Source organism: Oncorhynchus masou, chromosome 24 (assembly GCF_036934945.1).
Source record: "Oncorhynchus masou masou isolate Uvic2021 chromosome 24, UVic_Omas_1.1, whole genome shotgun sequence".
In the NCBI taxonomy this organism is placed as follows: Eukaryota; Metazoa; Chordata; class Actinopteri; order Salmoniformes; family Salmonidae; genus Oncorhynchus; species Oncorhynchus masou.
The window spans coordinates 56,739,820-56,759,821 of record NC_088235.1 but is presented as its reverse complement, the minus strand read 5'-3'; the positions used below and the strand labels follow the sequence as shown (position 1 = coordinate 56,759,821).

The window sequence follows — 20,002 nt, the reverse complement described above, 5'->3', positions numbered from 1 at the left end:
TAATATCCCATTTCTCTTGAAATATTGAAAGTGTTTGGTAGATGAGAAGCATTAGACAGAAGCACACCTCTAGAATCACATTCCCTAGGATGTAAAAGTGCAATTTTATGTGGTAAAATAACCGGTGTGTGTTTCTCTGCCAGGCTTGAAGTCCCAGTCGAAGAGAGCTCTTTCCACCCCTCCTCGTCCCCCTTCGCGGAGGGGCCGGGTGATGAGCGACAAGCTGACATCCTCCTCAGGTGTGGACCCCTCCTCCAAAACGCTCAGCGTGCCTGTCTTCCACCTCTACCACAAGCTGCTCCCAGGTACTGTACACACACACACACACACACACACACACACACACACACACACACACACACACACAGTTGTCAGCTCCCCTCCTTCCAGAACCTCCCTCTGCCAAGGGAAGCCTATTGATCCGACCTGCTTAATGAAGCTGTGACCTCCGTCTCAGTCAATTCATTGAGCCAGTGTGTGTTTCTGGGACCCTGGGGTGTCCAGGTAAATGTTCATTTAACTTTTGATACTTTCAATGTTGTTACTTTTAGACATTGTGTCAATATTGAAAATCACAGCCAACCAGATCCAAGTATTTCCAAACTCTGGGAAGATGAGCAGAAACATGATCAGACCTGGGTTTGCAAGGACACGGATGTACTATGAGCAAAAACAGCACTCCATCCACGATGTCTTGGCTTCACATGTTGTCATTGTTATCTAAGTCACAAGCTTTCACGATACATAGCCGTCATGTATTTCCTGTCCCTCTGGGCCTGGTAGTGTGACCACAAGGCTTTGGTTCCTCACTGTGAACACTGTCTCACCCCCCCCCACCCCTCAGGTCAGCCCCTGCCGGCAGAGATGACACTGGCTCAGCTGTTGACCCTGCTTTATGACCGTAAGCTGCCCCAGGGCTACCGGTCTATCGACTTGACCGTCAAGCTGGGCTCCAAGGTCATCGCCGACCCGGGCCTCTCAAAGACGGACTCGTTCAAACGGCTCCGCACAGAGAAAGGTATTTTATAGCATTCACGTACATACAAGCACATGCTTGCGTTCAGACATATAAACACACACACACACACACACACTCCTCCTACCTCCCTCTGCTTCTGTCATTTTTCTTCTTGCTCTGCAGTTAGTGTGTAAAGTGAGCCTCGAACGTCTCTCTCCACGCGTCCCCTGACAGCCCATTCCACAGCGCGATTAATGGCTCTCCCCTTTCACTGCCATCCATTTCTCTGTCTGAGCGCTGGGCCTCTGTCTCCTGAGATGTCGTATGGTGCCATTACCAGTCTCTGGAACGGGCGGGCCAGTGGGAGACTCATACTCACTCCGCTCTTCTTCACTGTGTTGCGTAATAGGGCTCAGGAAGCAAATGTATATCCAGTTCTACAATGACGCTGTACACTAGTGGTGTCCAACTCATTTTGCACCGGGGGACGCATTCTTTGAGGTCTGGAGTGCCGTGCTTCAAATTGTATATACACTGCTCAAAAAAATAAAGGGAACACTAAAATAACACATCCTAGATCTGAATGAATGAAATATTCTTATTAAATACTTTTTTCTTTACATGGTTGAATGTGCTGACAACAAAATCACACAAAAATGATCAATGGAAATCAAATTTATCAACCCATGGAGGTCTGGATTTGGAGTCACACTCAAAATTAAAGTGGAAAACCACACTACAGGCTGATCCAACTTTGATCTAATGTCCTTAAAACAAGTCAAAATGAGGCTCTGGAGTGCGTGTGGCCTCCACGTGCCTGTATGACTTCCCTACAATGCCTGGGCATGCTCCTGATGAGGTGGCGAATGGTCAATCTTGGTGCCAATCTTGGTGTTCTCTGGCAAATGCCAAACGTCCTGCATGGTGTTGGGCTGTAAGCACAACCCACACCTGTGGACGTCGGGCCCTCATACCATCCTCATGGAATCTGTTTCTGACCGTTTGAGCAGACACATTTGTGGCCTGCTGGAGGTCATTTTGCAGGGCTCTGGCAGTGCTCCTCCTGCTCCTCCTTGCACAAAGGCGGAGGTAGCGGTCCTGCTGCTGGGTTGTTGCCCTCCTACGGCCTCCTCCACGTCTCCTGATGTACTGGCCTGTCTCCTGGTAGCGCCTCCATGCTCTGGACACTACGCTGACAGACACAGCAAGCCTTCTTGCCATAGCTCCCATTGATGTGCCATCCTGGATGAGCTGCACTACCTGAGCCACTTGTGTGGGTTGTAGACACCGTCTCATGCTACCACTAGAGTGAAAGCACCGCCAGCATTCAAAAGTGACCAAAACATCAGCAAGGAAGCATAGGAACTGAGAAGTGGTCTGTGGTTGCCACCTGACTTGGAGTTACATTGTGTTGTTTAAGTGTTCCCTTTATTTTTTTGAGCAGTGTATTTTCTTGCAGTCAAGATGTGCAGTCAAAAAAATCTATAATTTTCTATGCTACCTGGCTGTTTAGCGTTCATTGTGGTGATTATTTGGGAGCTGGACAGTCAAACTATGAATGAAGGTCCATTTATTTCTACACAATTTTGATTTTGAGTCATTTGCATTTGAACGTATATTGCGTTTGTTTGGCACCCCTGCTTGTACGCCTTCTCTGCCTCTTGGGCCAGGGTTTACTTAAGATGGAAAGCTATTATTTTACGATCATCATGGCCTCAATGACTTCACTGTAAGAGAAAGATGGAAATGTTTGCTGTATGACAAAAATGAGTTTGGACGAGGGAATGGAGGCTTGAAAATGGCATGGGTGCATCAACTTCAGTAAATACAGGCCAGTCTTTTTCCATCAAATCCCATTTGAATGTAACTTTGTTTTTTTGGTCCCCCTTGCATCACCTGTTACCTGGTATTCCTGCTTCGAAAGAAAAACTCTGATGCTTGAAAGCTCCCAGTGCAACCTGACCACCCAATCAGATTCCACCCTCTACTTTTCAAGCCCTGCTTGTTTCCAAAGCTGTTTTAGCCATTAACATTGAGGGAAACCTTTTTATACAAGATTCATGTCCTCTGTAAATGTCACTATAACATATATGTAAGATTCATGTCATCTGTAAATGTCACTATAACATCTATATAAGATTCATGTCCTCTGTAAATGTCACTATAACATCTACATGAGATTCATGTCTGATATAGATTTTATACTAACACTACGCTCCATGTAATGGTTTCACCTGGTAAATGTTATTAGTCACCCTTTTTAAAGATTGCGTTGGAGCAGGATTTTAGGGGTGATGCTACTAGATTTAGCCTCCCCTCTCCTTGCTTTGACGGTCAGTACCAGGTCACACATGATAGCATGGGGAGGATACATTTTGGGCATTACGATATAACAGCCAGCCAGAGCAGTTGATGTTTTAGTTTGATGTCAGCGCTAGTAATGTGCAAACGTAGTCAATTGTTTGGTTGCCTGGTTCAATAATCCAGTGATTTTTTTTTTTTTACTGGTAGCCTACGGCTATGCGAAAGCCGTCTTTAGGTGCAGTCTCAACCATATGTTGTACTAAATGCATTAAAACGGAACTAATGGCTGACAAAAGAATCCAAATATAGGTGTCTGCTCTTACAAGTGTGTGTGTAGTCAAAACAAAACTGTGATTCCATACCAGTCACTCAATTCAGGGCTAAAGTCAATGTAGTTTCCACTAACTCTGTGGCAAGATATTGTTTGCTTTACACCGAAACCTACCTTGGTGCCTTTTTCTCTCTCGCTGCAGGCTGGTGGTTCTGTTGTGAAGAGAGCCCGTGCTTGGTAGCGCTGCTACAAAGCCCAGAGCCTGTCTCTCTTTCCGTCAGTGTGGATAGTAGATTTTTTTGGCAGTTCACAGCCTATATGCCGCCCCTGGCACCCTGGGGCTAATTGCTAACGCTAGCCGCCACCACCTACTCTGCATGCAGTGGAGAGCGTCAACTCCTACCTGCAGTGCACCATCTTCTTCCTCACCTCAGTCCCACTGGATGACTTGTCCATCCCCCTGTTGGGTGAGATATTTTAAAAGGCAACTGTCAATCAGTTCAGCCAACCCACGACTAGAACAGTGGTCTGTTAGTGGTTACCCAAGATGGGAGGCCGGTGACCTGCGTGTTATCTGCTAATGAGTCTGCCCAGCTCCAAACCCATTTCACCAAGACTGTCTTCAGCCAGACACTAACCCACCTGATTAGGTCTATCATTGTCTTCATTGAACCGCTTTCGTTTAACCTCTGTGCACTCTGGAGTTCAGATAATTAGTTGAGGCGTATAGATTAGAAACGATCTGAAGCCTGCCGAAGGGTGTATATTCAGCATATTCTCTGGTCTAGGGTAAAGGAACACTTTATGTAAAAGGAATGCAGTGCATAATACACATTTTCAACCTGTGTATTGCTGCACATTTGTGGCGTCAGTTGTGTTTGAAAGCCCTCAGCCCATTTCTGCTTTGAACCATATACTATGCTACAATGCCTTCTGAAATTATTCAGACCCCTTGACTTTGGTTTTGTTACAGCCTTTTTCAAAATATTTGCCAAAATCCTCAGCAATCTACACACAAAACCCCATAATGACAAAGCAAAACTTTTTTTAGAAATGTTTGCAAATGTATTAAAAATAAACATACCTTATTTACGTAAGCATTCAGATCCTTTGACTCGAAATTGAGTTCAGATGCATCCTGTTTCCATTGAACATCCTTGAGATGACGCTACAACTTGATTGGAGTCCACCCGTGGTAAATTCAATTGATGAGGGCATGATTCAGAAAGGCACACACCTGTCTATATAAGGTTCCACAGTTGACAATGCATGTCAGAGCAAAAACCAAGTCATGAGGTCAAAGGAATTGTCCGTAGAGCTCCGAGACAGGATTGTGTCAAGGCACAGATCTGGGCAAGGGTACCACAACATTTCAGCAGCATTGAAGGTCCACAAGAACACAGTGGCCTCCATTTTTTAAATGGAAGAAGTTTGGAATCACCAAGAATCTTCCTAGAGCTGGCCGCACGGCCCAACTAAGCAGTCGGGGGAGGAGGGTTTTGGTCAGGGAGGTGATAAAGAGACCCGATGGTCATTCTGACAGGGCTCTAGAGTTTCTCTGTGGCGATGGGAAAACCTTCCAGAAGGACAACCATCTCTGCAGCACTCCACCAATCAGGCCTTTATGGTAGAGTGGCCAGACGGAAGCCAGCAAAAGGCACATGAGAGCCCGCTTGGAGTTTGCCAAAAAGCACCTAAAGACTCTTTGACCATGAGAAACAAGATTCTCTGGTCTGAAACAAAGATTGAACTCTTTGGCCTAAATGCAAGGCGTGAGGTCTGGAGGAAACATGGCATCATCCCTACGTCATCCCAACTTAGTGGTGGCAGCATCCGGCTGTGGGGATGTTTTTCATGGACTGTGAGACTAGTCAGGATCGAGGCAAAGATGAACGGAGGACAGTACAGAGCAATGCTTGACGACAAACCTGCCCCAGAGCGCTCAGGGCCTCAGACTGGGGTGAAGGTTCACCTTCCAACAGGACAACGACCCTAAGCACACAGCCAGGACAACACAGGAATGGCTTTGGAACAAGTCTCTGAATGTCCTTGAGTGGCCCAGACTTGAACCCTATCGACATCTCTGGAGAGACCTGAAAGTAGCTGTGCACGGACGCTCCCCATCCCACCTCACAGAGCTTGAGAGGATCTGCAGAGAAGAATGGGAGAAACTCCCCAAATACAGGTGTGCCAAGTTTGTAGCGTCATATCCAAGAAGACAAAGCTGTAATCGCTGCCAAAGGTGGTTCAACAAAGTACTGAGTAAAGGGTCTGGATACTTAATGTAAATATGATATACATATATTTTTTTTAAATAAATTAGCGAACATTTTTAAATGTTTTTGCTTTTTCATTATGGGGTATTTTGTGTAGATTGTTCCCCCCCCCCCTCAATCCATTTTATAATAAGACTGTAACCTAACAAAATGTGGAAGAAGTCAAGGGATCTGAATGCTTTCTTAAGACACTGTATGTACAGTAAAATGCCTGCCTGCCGACACTTACTGCGTACCTAACCTTAAATTTCCTCAGATAGCTTCCAATACCATCTCTTCCCAAAACAAATCTTTCCGGAATCTTCTGTCTCGAGATCCATTGAAACCAATCAGTGGAGGGAAGAGGTGACCCCCCACTAACAGTCCTGTGAGAGGGAGGGGGAGACATGGAGAAATCTTGTAAACCCAGCGCGGAGGCTTTCAGCCCCACTAACGGCCTTCCACTGAACTGAAGATGGGTACATGGTGAGATCGAGCCCCAGCCCCCTTAATAGCCTTCAACTTCCCCAAATAGGCCAGACCTTAAATGGGGTTTGTCCCTCCAACCATTTTTAGGTCTCTAGACCTCCTCCTGATTTATCATGTAGAAATCTCAGCCTAATAGGATGTGCCTTGCATAGTAAAGGTACTGGAACATTCTGTGAAATATGTTTGCTGTTGAGCAGAATTGTGAAAATCCTTGTCGTTCACAATTTGTCCTCTTTCTCGCTGATCTTATCTCATATGCTCCTCTGAAGTCTAACGATCACCTTTTTCCCCGTGCCTTCACGGTTGCATTTGAAATGTAACAGCTCACTGGGTTGATGCTGTTTAGATATTCTCTGGGTAGCCCGGTCTCTCCTTGCGGCTCGCTGAAAGACGAGCGGTTCCTTCTAATCCTGTTTTGTAAGTCTAGAGAGCACGGACCCTGTTACAAATCGTATCAGTCACAACCTCGGTGACTTTATAATTCACCATGAGGGGGACGGGGAAAAATCCCTTTAGAGACTGGAGCAATTCATCATTTATTTTATTTTCTTCTCCAGGAGAGATGATGTGCAGCTTTTCTTTTTTTGGTAGATGACCTATCAATCGACTGGGGCTTTTATATCATCATAAAACAGGCCAGCCGCACCGCGGAATGAAAACCATAATGGGGGGCTATTTTTACCCTTCACCCGCTGTTCCAGTTTATCATTTTTTTTTACCGTCTACAGAGCCACCTCCTGACGCGCAAACAGCGACAAGTAGCCTGTGTCCTTGATTCTGTTTTAATCCGTGTGCACTTCATCAGGAGAGCACGTCCGTTTCCCAACTATAACCATTCGCGGGTTTATGCATTCACATATATAAAAATTGAAATGGCACTCCGCTCCCTTATGTCTGAGAAACCGCTGTCTGTTTCTTCCCCCTTCTCCTCCCCCTCTCTCCTTGGTTGCTTGACTAATAAATAGTGTGATGGCTCTGTTGGTTTCTCCCACTCTCTCTTGATCCTCGAATGAGGGATGAGTTCTCATTAAGTGCCTGCGACGTGAACAATTTCCCTCCCGCAGGGCGTCCCGTTCTTTACTTGTCATGATTGGTTGAGGGCAGCACACAGAAGAACGTACGTCACAGAACATAGCTAGTGTCCCAGTAGAAACCCTTCGAGAGTAATAATTGGTCTTTTCTCTAACCCTCCTCTGCTTCTCCCTCCTCCAGTGGAACACTGTGACATGCTGAGTAGCTGTCCAGAGGACGAACCCATGACCCCTGGGGACGACTGTCTTGATGCAGCCATCGATGAGTCCCTGCTGGAGACCAACCCCATCCAGTCTCCCCTGCAGGTGTTTGCAGGCATGGGTGGTCTGGCCCTGATTGCAGAGAGGCTACCCATGCTCTACCCAGACGTCATCCAACAGGTTAGACCGCCACAGATACCCTTCTAATACGTATATCACAAACACCACCAGTCAAATAACCCTTTCACAGCCTGCTTCATTGGAGTTATTTCATTGTTGTCCTACAATGTTTAGCTCATGTTTCTAGATAGTGTGTTTTATATATAGCCCATAATCTAAAGCCTTAAATTTAAAGGGACATTTCAAAATTGTTCAATATCATATTCATGATTTCCAGCACCACCCCAACATCAACAGATGTGAAAATTGCGCATTTCTATGTTTTGTCGTAACAAAGATGGAGTAAGATTAGTGTTTCCAATGATGACATTGGTGTGCATCGTGATTTTTTTTTTTTTTGCTCATTTTTTAAAAACCAATTATGAGTATGCATTGTCTACAAATTGGTTGTCATTGGAAACACGTATCTTCCTCTATATTTTTACCACACAACATGGAAACGCAACATGTTCACATATGTAGGGGTGGTACTGGAGATGATGAAAAATTATGGAATTTCCCTTTCAGAAATTAAAGTTACCTTTCGTGTATATAGAGCATTCCAATGCGGATCTGCGGTTGCCAAAGTAATGACGTGTCTTTACTGTTGGCCCAGCTTATTGAGAGGCATGGCAAGTCACTGGGTTTGCCATTCAGTCTAAATTCGTTTTTGTCTCCTCTGCGCTCCCCCGGGTGCTACATCATGCCTCCTAAATGAAAGTAAATGGATACTTAAACAGTAATTGAGAGCACACAGTGACAAGGTGAGTAGCTGAAATGCATTCTGAGAGCTGCCAGGTACTAAATCTGTTTTCTTTTTGTTATTTTCTCCCCCCTTCCAAATTGTTGCAGCAAATTGAATTATTCAGGCAGTCTCCCAGAGCTACTGGTGGTTTGAAGCAGACGCCCCACGAGGGCTACCAAGTGAGATTATTTGTTTTGTACTTAGCATTGTGATCGATATGAATCATATACATGACTGGTCGTTGGTTGGTTTACCATAACCCTTTCTCAACAGGATATTGCATCCATTCTGCCTTAGTTGAACCCTTTTCTCTCACTGGATAGTGTTTGCTGGGCACGCTCTTAATGCTGTGAATAATTGAAGAGTTCCGCTCTCACCCTGAGCAAGACTATTAGCAAAGTCAACTTAAGGCATCGATATTGATGCAGGTGATGCTGTTTTCTGTTTACCCAGGACTGACTCTGTGTAGTGTTTTCTAATAGGTTAGCCAAACAGCCCAGGTCGATGCCCTTTGACCCACTGGTGTTTAAGCTGTTTAATTACATCACAGCCTGTTCCTGGACATCCACTCTGACTCTTAGTGCAACTGAGTTTGAATTGATTATATTGATCACAACTATGCATAAAATAACTGTATTTCTCTGCAGTGCTGCTGATACTCGCCTTCATCTTAAAGGGATATGTCCGGTGTTTGCCTATGAAACCCTTGATCTACTTCCCCAGATTCAGTTGAACTCGTGGATACCATTTGAAAAAAATAAATCTTATTTGCAGGGCTCTATGCCAAGTCCCCCACAGCAGCTCTATGGATCTGAATATCAGCTCTCTAGTTCCATATGCCCCCTATTACCCTCATTGCCCAAATACAGCACATGACCTTCAGATCCCATCCGAGTCAGCACATCTGTCAGCATTGTCCTCTAACCGCATTCTAACCCTGGCTCGTCCTGTGCAGGTGAGTCCACCGGTGGTGCCCTCCACCACGCAGGAGAAGCCCAAGGACAGCGACCAGTTTGAGTGGGTCACCATCGAGCAGTCCGGCGAGCTCGTGTACGAGGCGCCAGAGACCATGGCCGCCGAGCCGCCGCCCATCAACAAGTCGTCGGTGCAGACCATGTCGCCCATCCCCGCCCACTCGCTGGCGGCCTTCGGTTTGTTCCTGCGCCTGCCGGGCTACGCTGAGGAGCTGCTGAAGGAGAGGAAGCATGCCCAGTGTCTGCTCCGCCTGGTGTTAGGGGTCACCGATGACGGCGAGGGCAGTAAGTGACACGACGCCTCACACAGTTTTAGACGTGGACAGGAAAACTCCTGGCCCTTTCGATGGATGATTTTCTAAGTGTGTCCGTATTTGGGGACACCATTGAGGATGACCAGGTCCCTATGCTTCTAATAAAGGAGACTGCTGCAGGTTTCCTAGCGACAAATCTTGTCAGCCCTACTTATAGCAGGTAACCCCCCCCCCCCAATGCTCAGACTGACTTTGTCAGGCAGTTGATCTTGCCAAGCTGTGGACCCAGCCAATCGATAATTCCCTGAATACATAGCGATCAGTGTCATAAAGTGGCCAACGCATGTAAATCGGCTCCTTTAAAAGCAGCCGGCCCCAAGAGCGGGGAGAAAGAGATGGAAAGAGAGAGATTTTAATCCCTCCATTTACAATTGAGGCACGTTTGTTCCCCCTGATGCGGCTCTTCCCCTGCAGTCCTTGAGACTACCAGTCTGCGGACCCTGTGGGTAATTTAGCCGAAGGACTCACTGGCTTGTTTAATATTGACAAGTCCTACCCTCTCATACATTACAACTCCTCCCCAGCCAACCTCTGCCTTCATTATTGATGCCTATTTAGTTCCTCTCTCTCCTTCAGGGCCTGAAATCAACTATGTTGTCCTGCCAATGTTTTTTTTTTCTTCTTTAGTCCTTGAAATAACAGTCCTTTATGATTGATGGACAGCAGGCTGCCAGCTTGTTTAGTGACACTGGTCACATAGCACACCGTCAGCCTGCCATTTAGTCGGCTGTTATCTTCTCTGGCCTCATTCTCATAAGTGCTAAATCGATGTATCCATCCTTTCTGGCCATTATTCCTCCACCTCTCTGGTGGTAATCTCTCTCACCATCTCTCACACATTTATCCAGTGATATTATCAATTCTCTTCTCTGACTGACTGGGTGTTTCTCAAAATGCGTACTACTCTGCTCTGAGCACGGGAGGGTCGGAGGTTTCTTCTCGACTACGTACTCCCGTTTATACATATTGTGAAACACTCATCGATACAACTTCAAGGGAATATGTATGCAAAGAAATATGATGCCCCCACGTAAAAACTGATAGTTTGTTTGTATTTAGCCCATAATCTAAAGCCTTATCTCCAGCACCACCCCAACATCAACAGATGTGAGAATGTTGCGTTTCTGTGTTTTGCAGTTAAAAAGATTGAGTAAGATTAGTGTTTCCAATGACATTGGTGTGCATCGTGTGATTTTTAACTAATTATGAGTATGCATTGCGTATTTGCCTACAAAATGTCTACTAAATGGTTTCTTTGAAATCAATGGCACCCATTATTTGAGCACTCCGACGAAGGAATGAAATGTTGCCCATTGACATCTCATATGTTTCCAAACTACAATATTTTACTACTACTGTTAGCTAGCCAGATAGCCACAAAGAATCGTTACCTCGCTACCAATGAAGAGTTGACATCTATCTTGCATGATATTCTTTTTGTCATTTTTGCCTGTTGAACTATCTAGTTAGCTACATTATTACGATTTGCATATCTAGCTGGTAGTTGTGAAACGTTTGCTTTGTGTATATCTTGTTTTGTTTATTGTTGCCGTTGTCCTGGCTGGAAGAAGGTTCAGTGAATGGGGAGGTGCAGCGTGAGGTAATACAGTAGGGGGAGTGAGAGTGCTTCTCAAATGTAATGTTTTATGTGTTCTCCACGCTCTCGTCCTCACAAGAACGTACCCAAGAGAACGTCATTGGAGAATGCACTCAGAGCATGTGTGTGGAGCACGATAGTATGCATATTGAGAAACGCCCTGTCTCTCTCCCCTTCCTTGATTGGCTGTATCTCTCCCTACCTTCCCCTTAGGTCACATCCTGCAGTCTCCGTCGGCCAATGTGCTGCCCACACTGCCCTTTCATGTGCTGCGGGCCCTGTTCAGCACGACACTTCTTACCACAGACGACGGCGTGCTGCTGCGTCGCATGGCCCTGGAGATAGGAGCCATCCACCTCATCCTGGCCTGCTTGTCAGCCCTCAGCCACCACGCGCCCCGTGTCCCCAATGCCAGTGGCAACTCCTCAGAGGTGAGGCCCAGACACTGGACTTGTCCGGAACACACACCCACACTCTCTGTTGCTCTCCTGGTGGTGTGTGTGTGTGTGTGTGTGTGTGTGTGTGTGTGTGTGTGTGCGCGCGCGCTCAACAGAGCATGAATGAAAACACAGCTCACACACACACATACTCGTATGTCACCGGATGTGGACATATCTCAGCGGAAATGTGTTCTGTCCATTTGCGTTCTCTTGTGTGTTCATGATGGATCGAGGCCAGCGTCAACCTATTTTGGGTTGGGTTGACGTGGTGCGTCAGTCTAGTGTTCAGACACTGCCTCCGGTGCGTTTGGCTTGACACAATAAAGAGGTACTCACTCTCCAGGGAGAAATGCGTCGTTTTGTCTTTCCCTCAGTGAGAGACGGGCGGTGAGGATCAGTCATGTTATGTATTACTCTATCTGGCAGGGCTTTACTCGGCGCTCTTATGCATATCGCCACTGAGCATTTGATAAATTGGGTAGTTGTTTAGTGGGAATGTTAAGAGGCAGGTCTGGCTTTGAACAGACGTGTCCTTTGTATTATTGCCAACTCCAGGCAGAAGGGAACATCATGAATAGGAATTGAATCATGGACTCTGACTGCCATGCCCATAAAATGGAGTGATTCGTCTTCTATTGATGTTTCTGCTGGGCGTCAAGACTTACCTCCTGCTCAAAGCCTTTCAAAGGACTCTGGACTTTACTAGGACCTCTGAGTCTCAAAGATGACTAACGACTCGGATCAAAGACCAGATTTCACCCACCAAATTGTATCGATCACCGTGTTGATTTTGGTCACTAGAAGCTTAAAAGAAACGCCTGAACTTAGACCCCCCGCCCTTTTTATACTGGTCTTGATTAGAAGAAAAATAACTGTCGGGAGGGTCTCTTCTGCACTGTTCAACCAATCCAGCGGAGGGTGGGAGTTGAGATGGAGTGTCACCTTGTTTAATTTCAAATAGCGGAAGTTTGCATCACAGGCTCTTTCCATTAAGCCTGAAAACCAGAACATCCGGTTGTTGGGGACTCAGAGACTAGGAGAAACTCAACACACAGGCCTAAACTCAGCTAAACCGCCGTAGATGACATGTTCTATAGCAGGCTAGGCTATTACAGCACTACAACCCACTGTGGATTGTCTCAGCGGGCGCTCCAGTCCACACACCAGTGTGGATTTATGGAGTTGTCAGAGTTGAGGACAGGGCTTAAAGATTGAGCGCGGGGCAAAATTCCTGTCACGGTGGTAATGACACAGTGGTAATGACTGTCCTCGAGGCGGCGGGCAGTTATGTGGCCGGAGATGAGACTGTGGTCAGAGCCCGGCGGACGGTCAGTACACACACACACCCATCCCTCTTTATCGGGGAAAGTGAGCCTCTTCCCTGATTTGATGTTCCAGGGCTCAGTGATTCATCTCCAACCTCTTATGATGTGAGCATACCTCACCCCCCCCCCCTGTACTGCTGGGTCAGGACTGGGCCCTGCTTCGGCCATATACAAAACACACACAATGGCTGTCTTTGAAAATACAGTGAACTGTTCAAAAATCCCAGCGGCCTCATCCCACCTACTGTTAAAAAACAAAAACATTGTAAATGCTGTATGGTCTCCGCTGCGCCCCATTTGACTGATAGACTTGACAGTGATCTCTATTGGCAGAGGTGCATGTACAGCTCCATTTAGCCGGTAACATTCCCGTAATGCTTGTGTGCACGTTGGGAGCGTTCCTGCGACGTTAAAGATGCGCTGGGAGAGAGCATCATTAGCCGCTTGTCAGTCAGCCCCTGCCATAGACCTTTATTGCATGCCGCGTCACGCCTGATGATCACCAAAGCCGCTCTGTCAGAAAGGGTGCAGTCTCGAGAAGGCTAAACGTTCTTAGCTCTCGCTATGCTAACATTTTTTGCTGGTTTCATGAGCTTATGGAATGCTATCATCTGTAGTCCAGGCCTATGTTGTCATCACAGTGGACCAGTAGGCTGAACTTTCCCCCTGCTGATTTCCTGTGTTGTGCTGATGACTTTTTCACTGGTTATGTCTGTCCCCAGCCAACGGTGTCCAGTGGTCATGGAGGGGGCACCAGTGAGGAGCAGCAGCTGTACTGGGCCAAGGGCACTGGGTTCGGTACAGGCTCCACTGCCTCAGGCTGGGACGTGGAGCAGGCCCTCACCAAGCAGAGGCTGGAAGAGGAGCACGTCACATGTCTTCTGCAGGTAAGAATCCCCTACGCCAGGGTTTCCCAAACTCTGCCCGTCCCCCACCCCCTGCTAGCACTACACAGCTGATTCAAATAATCAAAGCTTGATGAGTTGGTTATTTGAATCTGCTGTGGAGTGCTAGGGCATGGACCGAAACGTGCACCTGGGGGTTTTCCCCAATGGTATAAAAGTGTTAACTGGCTAACAAGTCAGTTAAGAACAAATTCTTATATACAATGACTGCATACACCCGCCAATCCCGGCCGACGCTGAGCCAAAAGTGCGCCGCCCTATGTTACTCCCAATCACGGCCCAATCAAAAGTGCGCCGCCTTATGTTACTCCCAATCAAGGTTGTGATACAGCCTGGAATCGAACCAGGATGTCTGTGGTGACGTCTCAAGCACTGAGATGCAGTGCCTAAGACTGCTGCACCACTCGGGAGCCCTATGCTCTTACATACTTTACAGAAGTACTTCTTGTCTAGTTACCTCAGGGTAGAAGGTTTAAAATCGGTATAACGACAAGTCTGTAGACAATTAGAATGCGACAAGTGTCACCGGTGAAAACATAATTTATACTCTGGTGGAATGTCTGTAGACCGTCGCTCAGGCTGCCAGTTTCCTTGTGTCGCACAGACATGGAAAAAAAGTGAATGCCTCTGGGACTGTTGCATCGTCCGTTGTCGTGGTTACTGGGCTGCTGCAGCAACAAAAGCAAATCTAATTTGGACAAATTATACAATTCTCAGATGATGATAAAATGGCCTACTTTTATTTCTAAACACTCACAACCTTAAGCTATTTTCTGTAAGCTCGCCATCATTACCTTGTAAATAATGTTGTGGGTTTATTTTCCTATAGCTACTTTTTTAGTCATTGTTAAAGTTAAGATGTGGTCAGCTATACTCTGGTCATTATTTGTACTGGCTACCCAGCTAGTTAACAAGCTAGCAACTAACCAAAACATTGTTTAGAAAGTTGCTTTTAGTTGCCTTTCTTGCTCGGCTGACATTTACTAAATACATTTTTAAAAGGATGGGTTTATTGGTGTTAAAATAGCGCAAGTATGCTATTTGGAGCACCGGGCTGAAATCATGCAGAGGCTTATTGTTTATATTTCCGTAACTACAAGTTTGATGTTGGCCGACCAATAGAATGTTCATGACATATCGTTAGACCAACTGTAAAACAACCTTAAGGCCTACACGTGTTGCTAAAAGTATATGTTTGTGCCACTTGTCCCGTCTGTCAGGTGCTGGCCAGCTACATCAACCCAGCAGGCTGTGTGAGCCACGGAGAGTCCCCTACGGGGGAGAGCAGGGGCCACAACAGCAACGCCCTGCCCACAGTACTGCAGGAGCTGCTCAGCCAGTCCTGCCTCATTCCAGCCATGTCCTCCTACCTACGCAACGATTCTGGTGAATGAACACTCTTCTTTAGACTTTGTGTTGAAAGTTTCCATGTAGGTTATGATAACTCCCGTTTAGGATGGCTTTGCCTTTAATGAAACGGGAAAGTCGATGGCAAATCTCACAACAATTAATTTGATAGGTTGAACGTACACTACATGGCAACAAGTATGTGGACACCCCTTCAAATAAGTGCGTTAGGCTATTCAAGCCACACACGTTGCTGACAGGTATAGGAAAATGAGCAAACTACCCATGCAATCTCCATAGACACATTGGCAGTAGAATGGCCTGTACTGAAGAGCTCAGTGACTCAATGTGGCACAGTCATAAGATGCCAACTTCCAACAAGTCAGTCAAATTTCTGCCTTGCTCGAGCTGCCCAGCCAACTAAGTGCTGTTAACGTGAAGTGGAAACGGCTCAGCCACTAAATGTTAGGCCACACAAGCTCACAGAGTGGGACCGCAGAGTGCTGAAGCGTGTAAGAATCGTCTGTCCATTGTTGCAACACTCACTACCGAGTTCCAATACTGCCTCTGGAAGAAACATCAGCACAATAACTGTTCACCATGCGCAATGTCAAGCTTCGGCTGCAGTGGTGTAAAGCTCGCCACCGTTGGGCTCTGTAGCAGTGGAAACTCGTTCTCTGGAGGGATGAATCACGCTTCACCATCTGGCAGTACAACGGGCAAATCTGGGTTAGGCGGATGCCAGGAGAACTCCTAATGCTTAGTGCCAACTGTAGAGTTTGGTGGAGGAGGAATAATGGTCTGTGGCTGTTTTTCATGGTTCGGTCTAGGCCCCTTAGTTCCAGTGAAGGGAAATCTTAACGATACAGCATACAATGACATTCGATTCTGTGCTTCCAACTTTGGCAACAGTTCCTTTTACAAACTGTTGCCACGAAGTTGGAAGCACAGAATCGAATGCCATTGTATGCTGTATCGTTAAGATTTCCCTTGTGGCAACAGTTTGTAAAAGGCCCTTTCCTTTTTCATAATGACAATGCCCCTGTGCATAGTGGGGTCCATATAGAAATGGTTTGACGAGATTGATGTGGAAGAACTTGACTGGCCTACGCAGAGCCCTGACCTCAACCCCATCCGACACCTTTGGGATGAATTGGAACGCTGACTGCGAGCCAGGCCTAATAGCCCAACATCAGTGGCCGACCTCACAAATGCTCTTGTGGCTGAATGGAATCAAGTCCCCGCAGCAATGTTCCAACATGTAGTGGAACGCCTTGCCAGGCGAGTGGAGGCTGTTATATCAGCAAAGGAGGACCAACTCCATATTAATGCCCATTATTTTGGAATGAGATGTTCGACGAGCAGGTGTCCACATACTTTTGGCGATTTAGTGTATCAGCACTGGTGGTGATGAAAGATGATACCCTTTTTACATTGTGTGTTTCTCATGATCTATGGCTTCTCCTCGTCTCCAACAACATGTGATTGTAGTTATGTCCTCCTCGGGTGAGGTGTGTTGGGTTTGTGTGCCAGTGCAATGTAATTTATCTTCTTACCTTTGGGGTTGCTCCACAGTTTGGGAACCACTGGAATATAAGACCGCATAGTTGTAGATGTTTTCAAATGTTACGCTAAGGGTAGTAGGCTATTTATGTGTTGCACGTTTCCTCACAATTGTTTTCGATGTTCTGATTCCTATTCTACTCAATGCATTGATGAAGAATTAGTCAGAAGTGCATTATATTGTGTTGGAAATAGAATGACGTTTCTAAAGGAGGCAAACTATTAGTAGGAGAACCTTTTTTTCTTCATCATTGTGATGTCCTTAGATGAGGTCTTTCATCTGGAAGACTGTCTTTTCTGCAGCTAGGCAACCTGGTGGTGTGTGGGGATCATTCGCTTGATGAGACCACACACAGATGCAGGATCTTCCTCTAACATGGCTATTGCTTCTGTGGGGGTTGACGCTCTCCAATAAAGTTCAATAAACAATTTAAATGATATTAATCCAAGCTTTCAAGATACCCACCCACTTATGATTCAGTTTTTTTCATGCGCGAGAACGAATAGATTTAGTCTAATTTGTTACTTGTGACTTCGTCTGGTAGTAATTATTATGAGGAAAATTGGATGACATTTTATCTTCTGACGATAGATAGGAAGTGTCCACCGCCCTACACGATCTCATTCTCTATGCTGTGTTATATATTATTTTAATATGCAACAGACGTTTTTGTTAGAAATAATTAGTTCCCCGCACCGAGCAACTCTTAGAACCTTTTGTCCCTCGAGTATTGTGGTAGAAAAGTTTAGTGAAGGTAATTCTTATTCTGAGCATGTACCATCGTCATTCTACAGTGCTTTATGTGCGGAGTCTGTACTCTGATGTGATCAGGGTCTGAAAAGGTTTTCTGTGAAAGCAGGATATGATGGTAATCCTCAAAGGTAATCCCTCGTCCCTGGTGGTGAGGGCTGACCCAGAGCTAACTGAACACAGAGTTAAATGATGGGTCAGTCCATTGCTCTGACTAGGTTTACTGTCTCTTCAGCTGTGACTCTGGATTGTTTTCATATGAGCCTTGCATAAACCAAAGTTACAGAATGATCCAGACAAACTTGGCTCCTGCTCTGTTCAGTCGTCGGGAATAGTGAGTTCAATATCATTACCTTGAATGTTTTTTACGTCAACATTTTTCAGAGGCAGCCATGTATACACTAATGAATCAATCATACAATCAATTTGACTTTGCCATTATGTTATTGTTAAAAAAACAATCATTTATTTAAATGGTTCTCGATGTATAAATGAAGATGTAGCCTAGGCCTGTTCACATGAATGCATATTCAGTAAGTGTGTGCATGCATTGCGTTATTGAGCTTGTTTTGGCGGATGTCATCTGTATCCACATGAAAATTTGTTTCCCTTCCATTTGGGACTTATTTTCTTATACTGGTCAACAACATTTGCATAGAAGTAGCTTATTTTATAAGTGTGTGCTCGGTCTCTTTAACCAGTAATGACGTCGTTCACGAGGCAAGAATAATATGTATCAATATTTAATTCTTATGTGGTTTCTTGCAATAATCCTCTGACTTTAAATAACTGTGATTCCTGAAAGATGTGTCTGGAGATTTGGTGAACTAACCCTAACCGTTAGGACCCCTTATTCATGTCCTTATTACAATGTAGTTTAATAAGACCACTCATGGTCTCTAAAGTTCTACTTTTGATAGATTCAAACAACAATATTGGCATCATGGTCACATCCCTAAAGTGTCAACTCCCTCTGCCTGATAGAACATTTTAATTAGATTTGAGTCATAAAGCATCTGAAGAAAAGCAAAATTGCTTCTGTATATACTACTTTAATGAAGAAAAATGCCTTTTTTTGTCAACTCTGTAAAATATCAACTCAGATTTTGTTTGTCATCTGATAGAATAGTGTTTATTGGGGATTTTCAAATGAATCATTTTACTGATGTTTGAATTTAACTTTTTATTTTTAGAGGCAGAAATGTCAATTTTGAGGATTTATCAACTCCGTCACTGAAGTACTTTGTCAATATTCTGAAAACATTTTAATCACTGTTCTGCCACCTATACTTAAAGTATTTGCGTGCTAGAAGGAAGTGAGGATGTTTGCTCTATAATTGTTTTATGTTCTAAATCTAGAAAAACATGCCAAAAATACTAACAAAATTAGCCCTGGAGCATGTAATAGTGTTATAAAGCAAAATCTGATGTTTGGAAGCGAAATTTAAAAAAGGCTACTTCATATTCATTTCCAGCACCACCCCAATTTCAACATGCGTGTTTGTTTTGTAGTGAAAAAGAGGGGAATATTAGTATTTACAGTGGCATCAATCAATTAGCAGGGAATACCTAATCAAAATTGGTTATAATCACACGATGCACACCGGTGATGTCATTGAAAACACACACACACACACACACACACACACACACACACACACACACACACACACACACACACATATATATATATATTTATATATATATATATATATATATATATATATATATATATATATATATATATATATATATATATATATATATTACTACAAGACATAGAAACTTTTCGCATGTTGATGTTGGGATGGTGGCCTTTAAACAAACACTTGTTGGACAATAATTGTAAAGATGAAATTCCTTTTATTTTGTCTGACGGAGTTGAAATAAATCCAGTTGCATTTTTTTATTATTAGGTTCTTTCACACGTCTGAATGCTGATACTTTGCTCTTAAACAGCAAAATATTACCCCAGCCCCATGAGGGAACAAAATGTCTACCACGTTGCGGGGTTGCGCTGCGAAACTGCGCTACGTCACTGCGCTACGTCACTGAAGCTACCGGTATCTTCTTGCATTGTAAAGTTTTCTTGCCTGTATGGGCGTTGTTTTGCGTACAGTTACTTTTCTTCGTGCCGTGTCACATTATTCAAGTGTGCTAACTTCTGTGCAGCATGAGTGGGGAGCTAACATGATGCAGCCCAGTCTCCCAGTGCAGGTAAAGTGGAGCAGGCACAGTGCTTTCACGCTCTGAGGACATTGGCTGACAGTTGATCCATGAGACACATTTGACAGAATTACCGAAAGTAATAACTTCTAGTACCGTAATGTTTTTCATGTTCAAGTACAGAAGTTTGAGTATACTGTGAAGCAC

At 44.9% G+C, this 20,002-nt stretch overlaps 1 protein-coding gene across 17 annotated transcripts in view; it reads left to right on the top strand.

Annotated features, from left to right (window-relative positions):
- The window catches only part of LOC135512358 (baculoviral IAP repeat-containing protein 6-like), a 146,985-nt gene that overhangs the window by 75,337 nt on the left and 51,646 nt on the right, over positions 1–20,002 (top strand). For 12 of the 17 annotated variants that reach the window (XM_064934321.1, XM_064934319.1, XM_064934331.1 and 9 more), the window contains 8 exons: positions 144–305; positions 845–1,018; positions 7,490–7,689; positions 8,521–8,592; positions 9,369–9,672; positions 11,512–11,729; positions 13,786–13,950; positions 15,189–15,354. In XM_064934321.1, coding sequence (XP_064790393.1) covers positions 144–305; positions 845–1,018; positions 7,490–7,689; positions 8,521–8,592; positions 9,369–9,672; positions 11,512–11,729; positions 13,786–13,950; positions 15,189–15,354 — 1,461 coding nt within the window. The remainder of the gene's footprint in view (positions 1–143; positions 306–844; positions 1,019–7,489; positions 7,690–8,520; positions 8,593–9,368; positions 9,673–11,511; positions 11,730–13,785; positions 13,951–15,188; positions 15,355–20,002) is intronic. The other 5 variants (XM_064934336.1, XM_064934335.1, XM_064934334.1 and 2 more) reach the window with 1 other exon arrangement.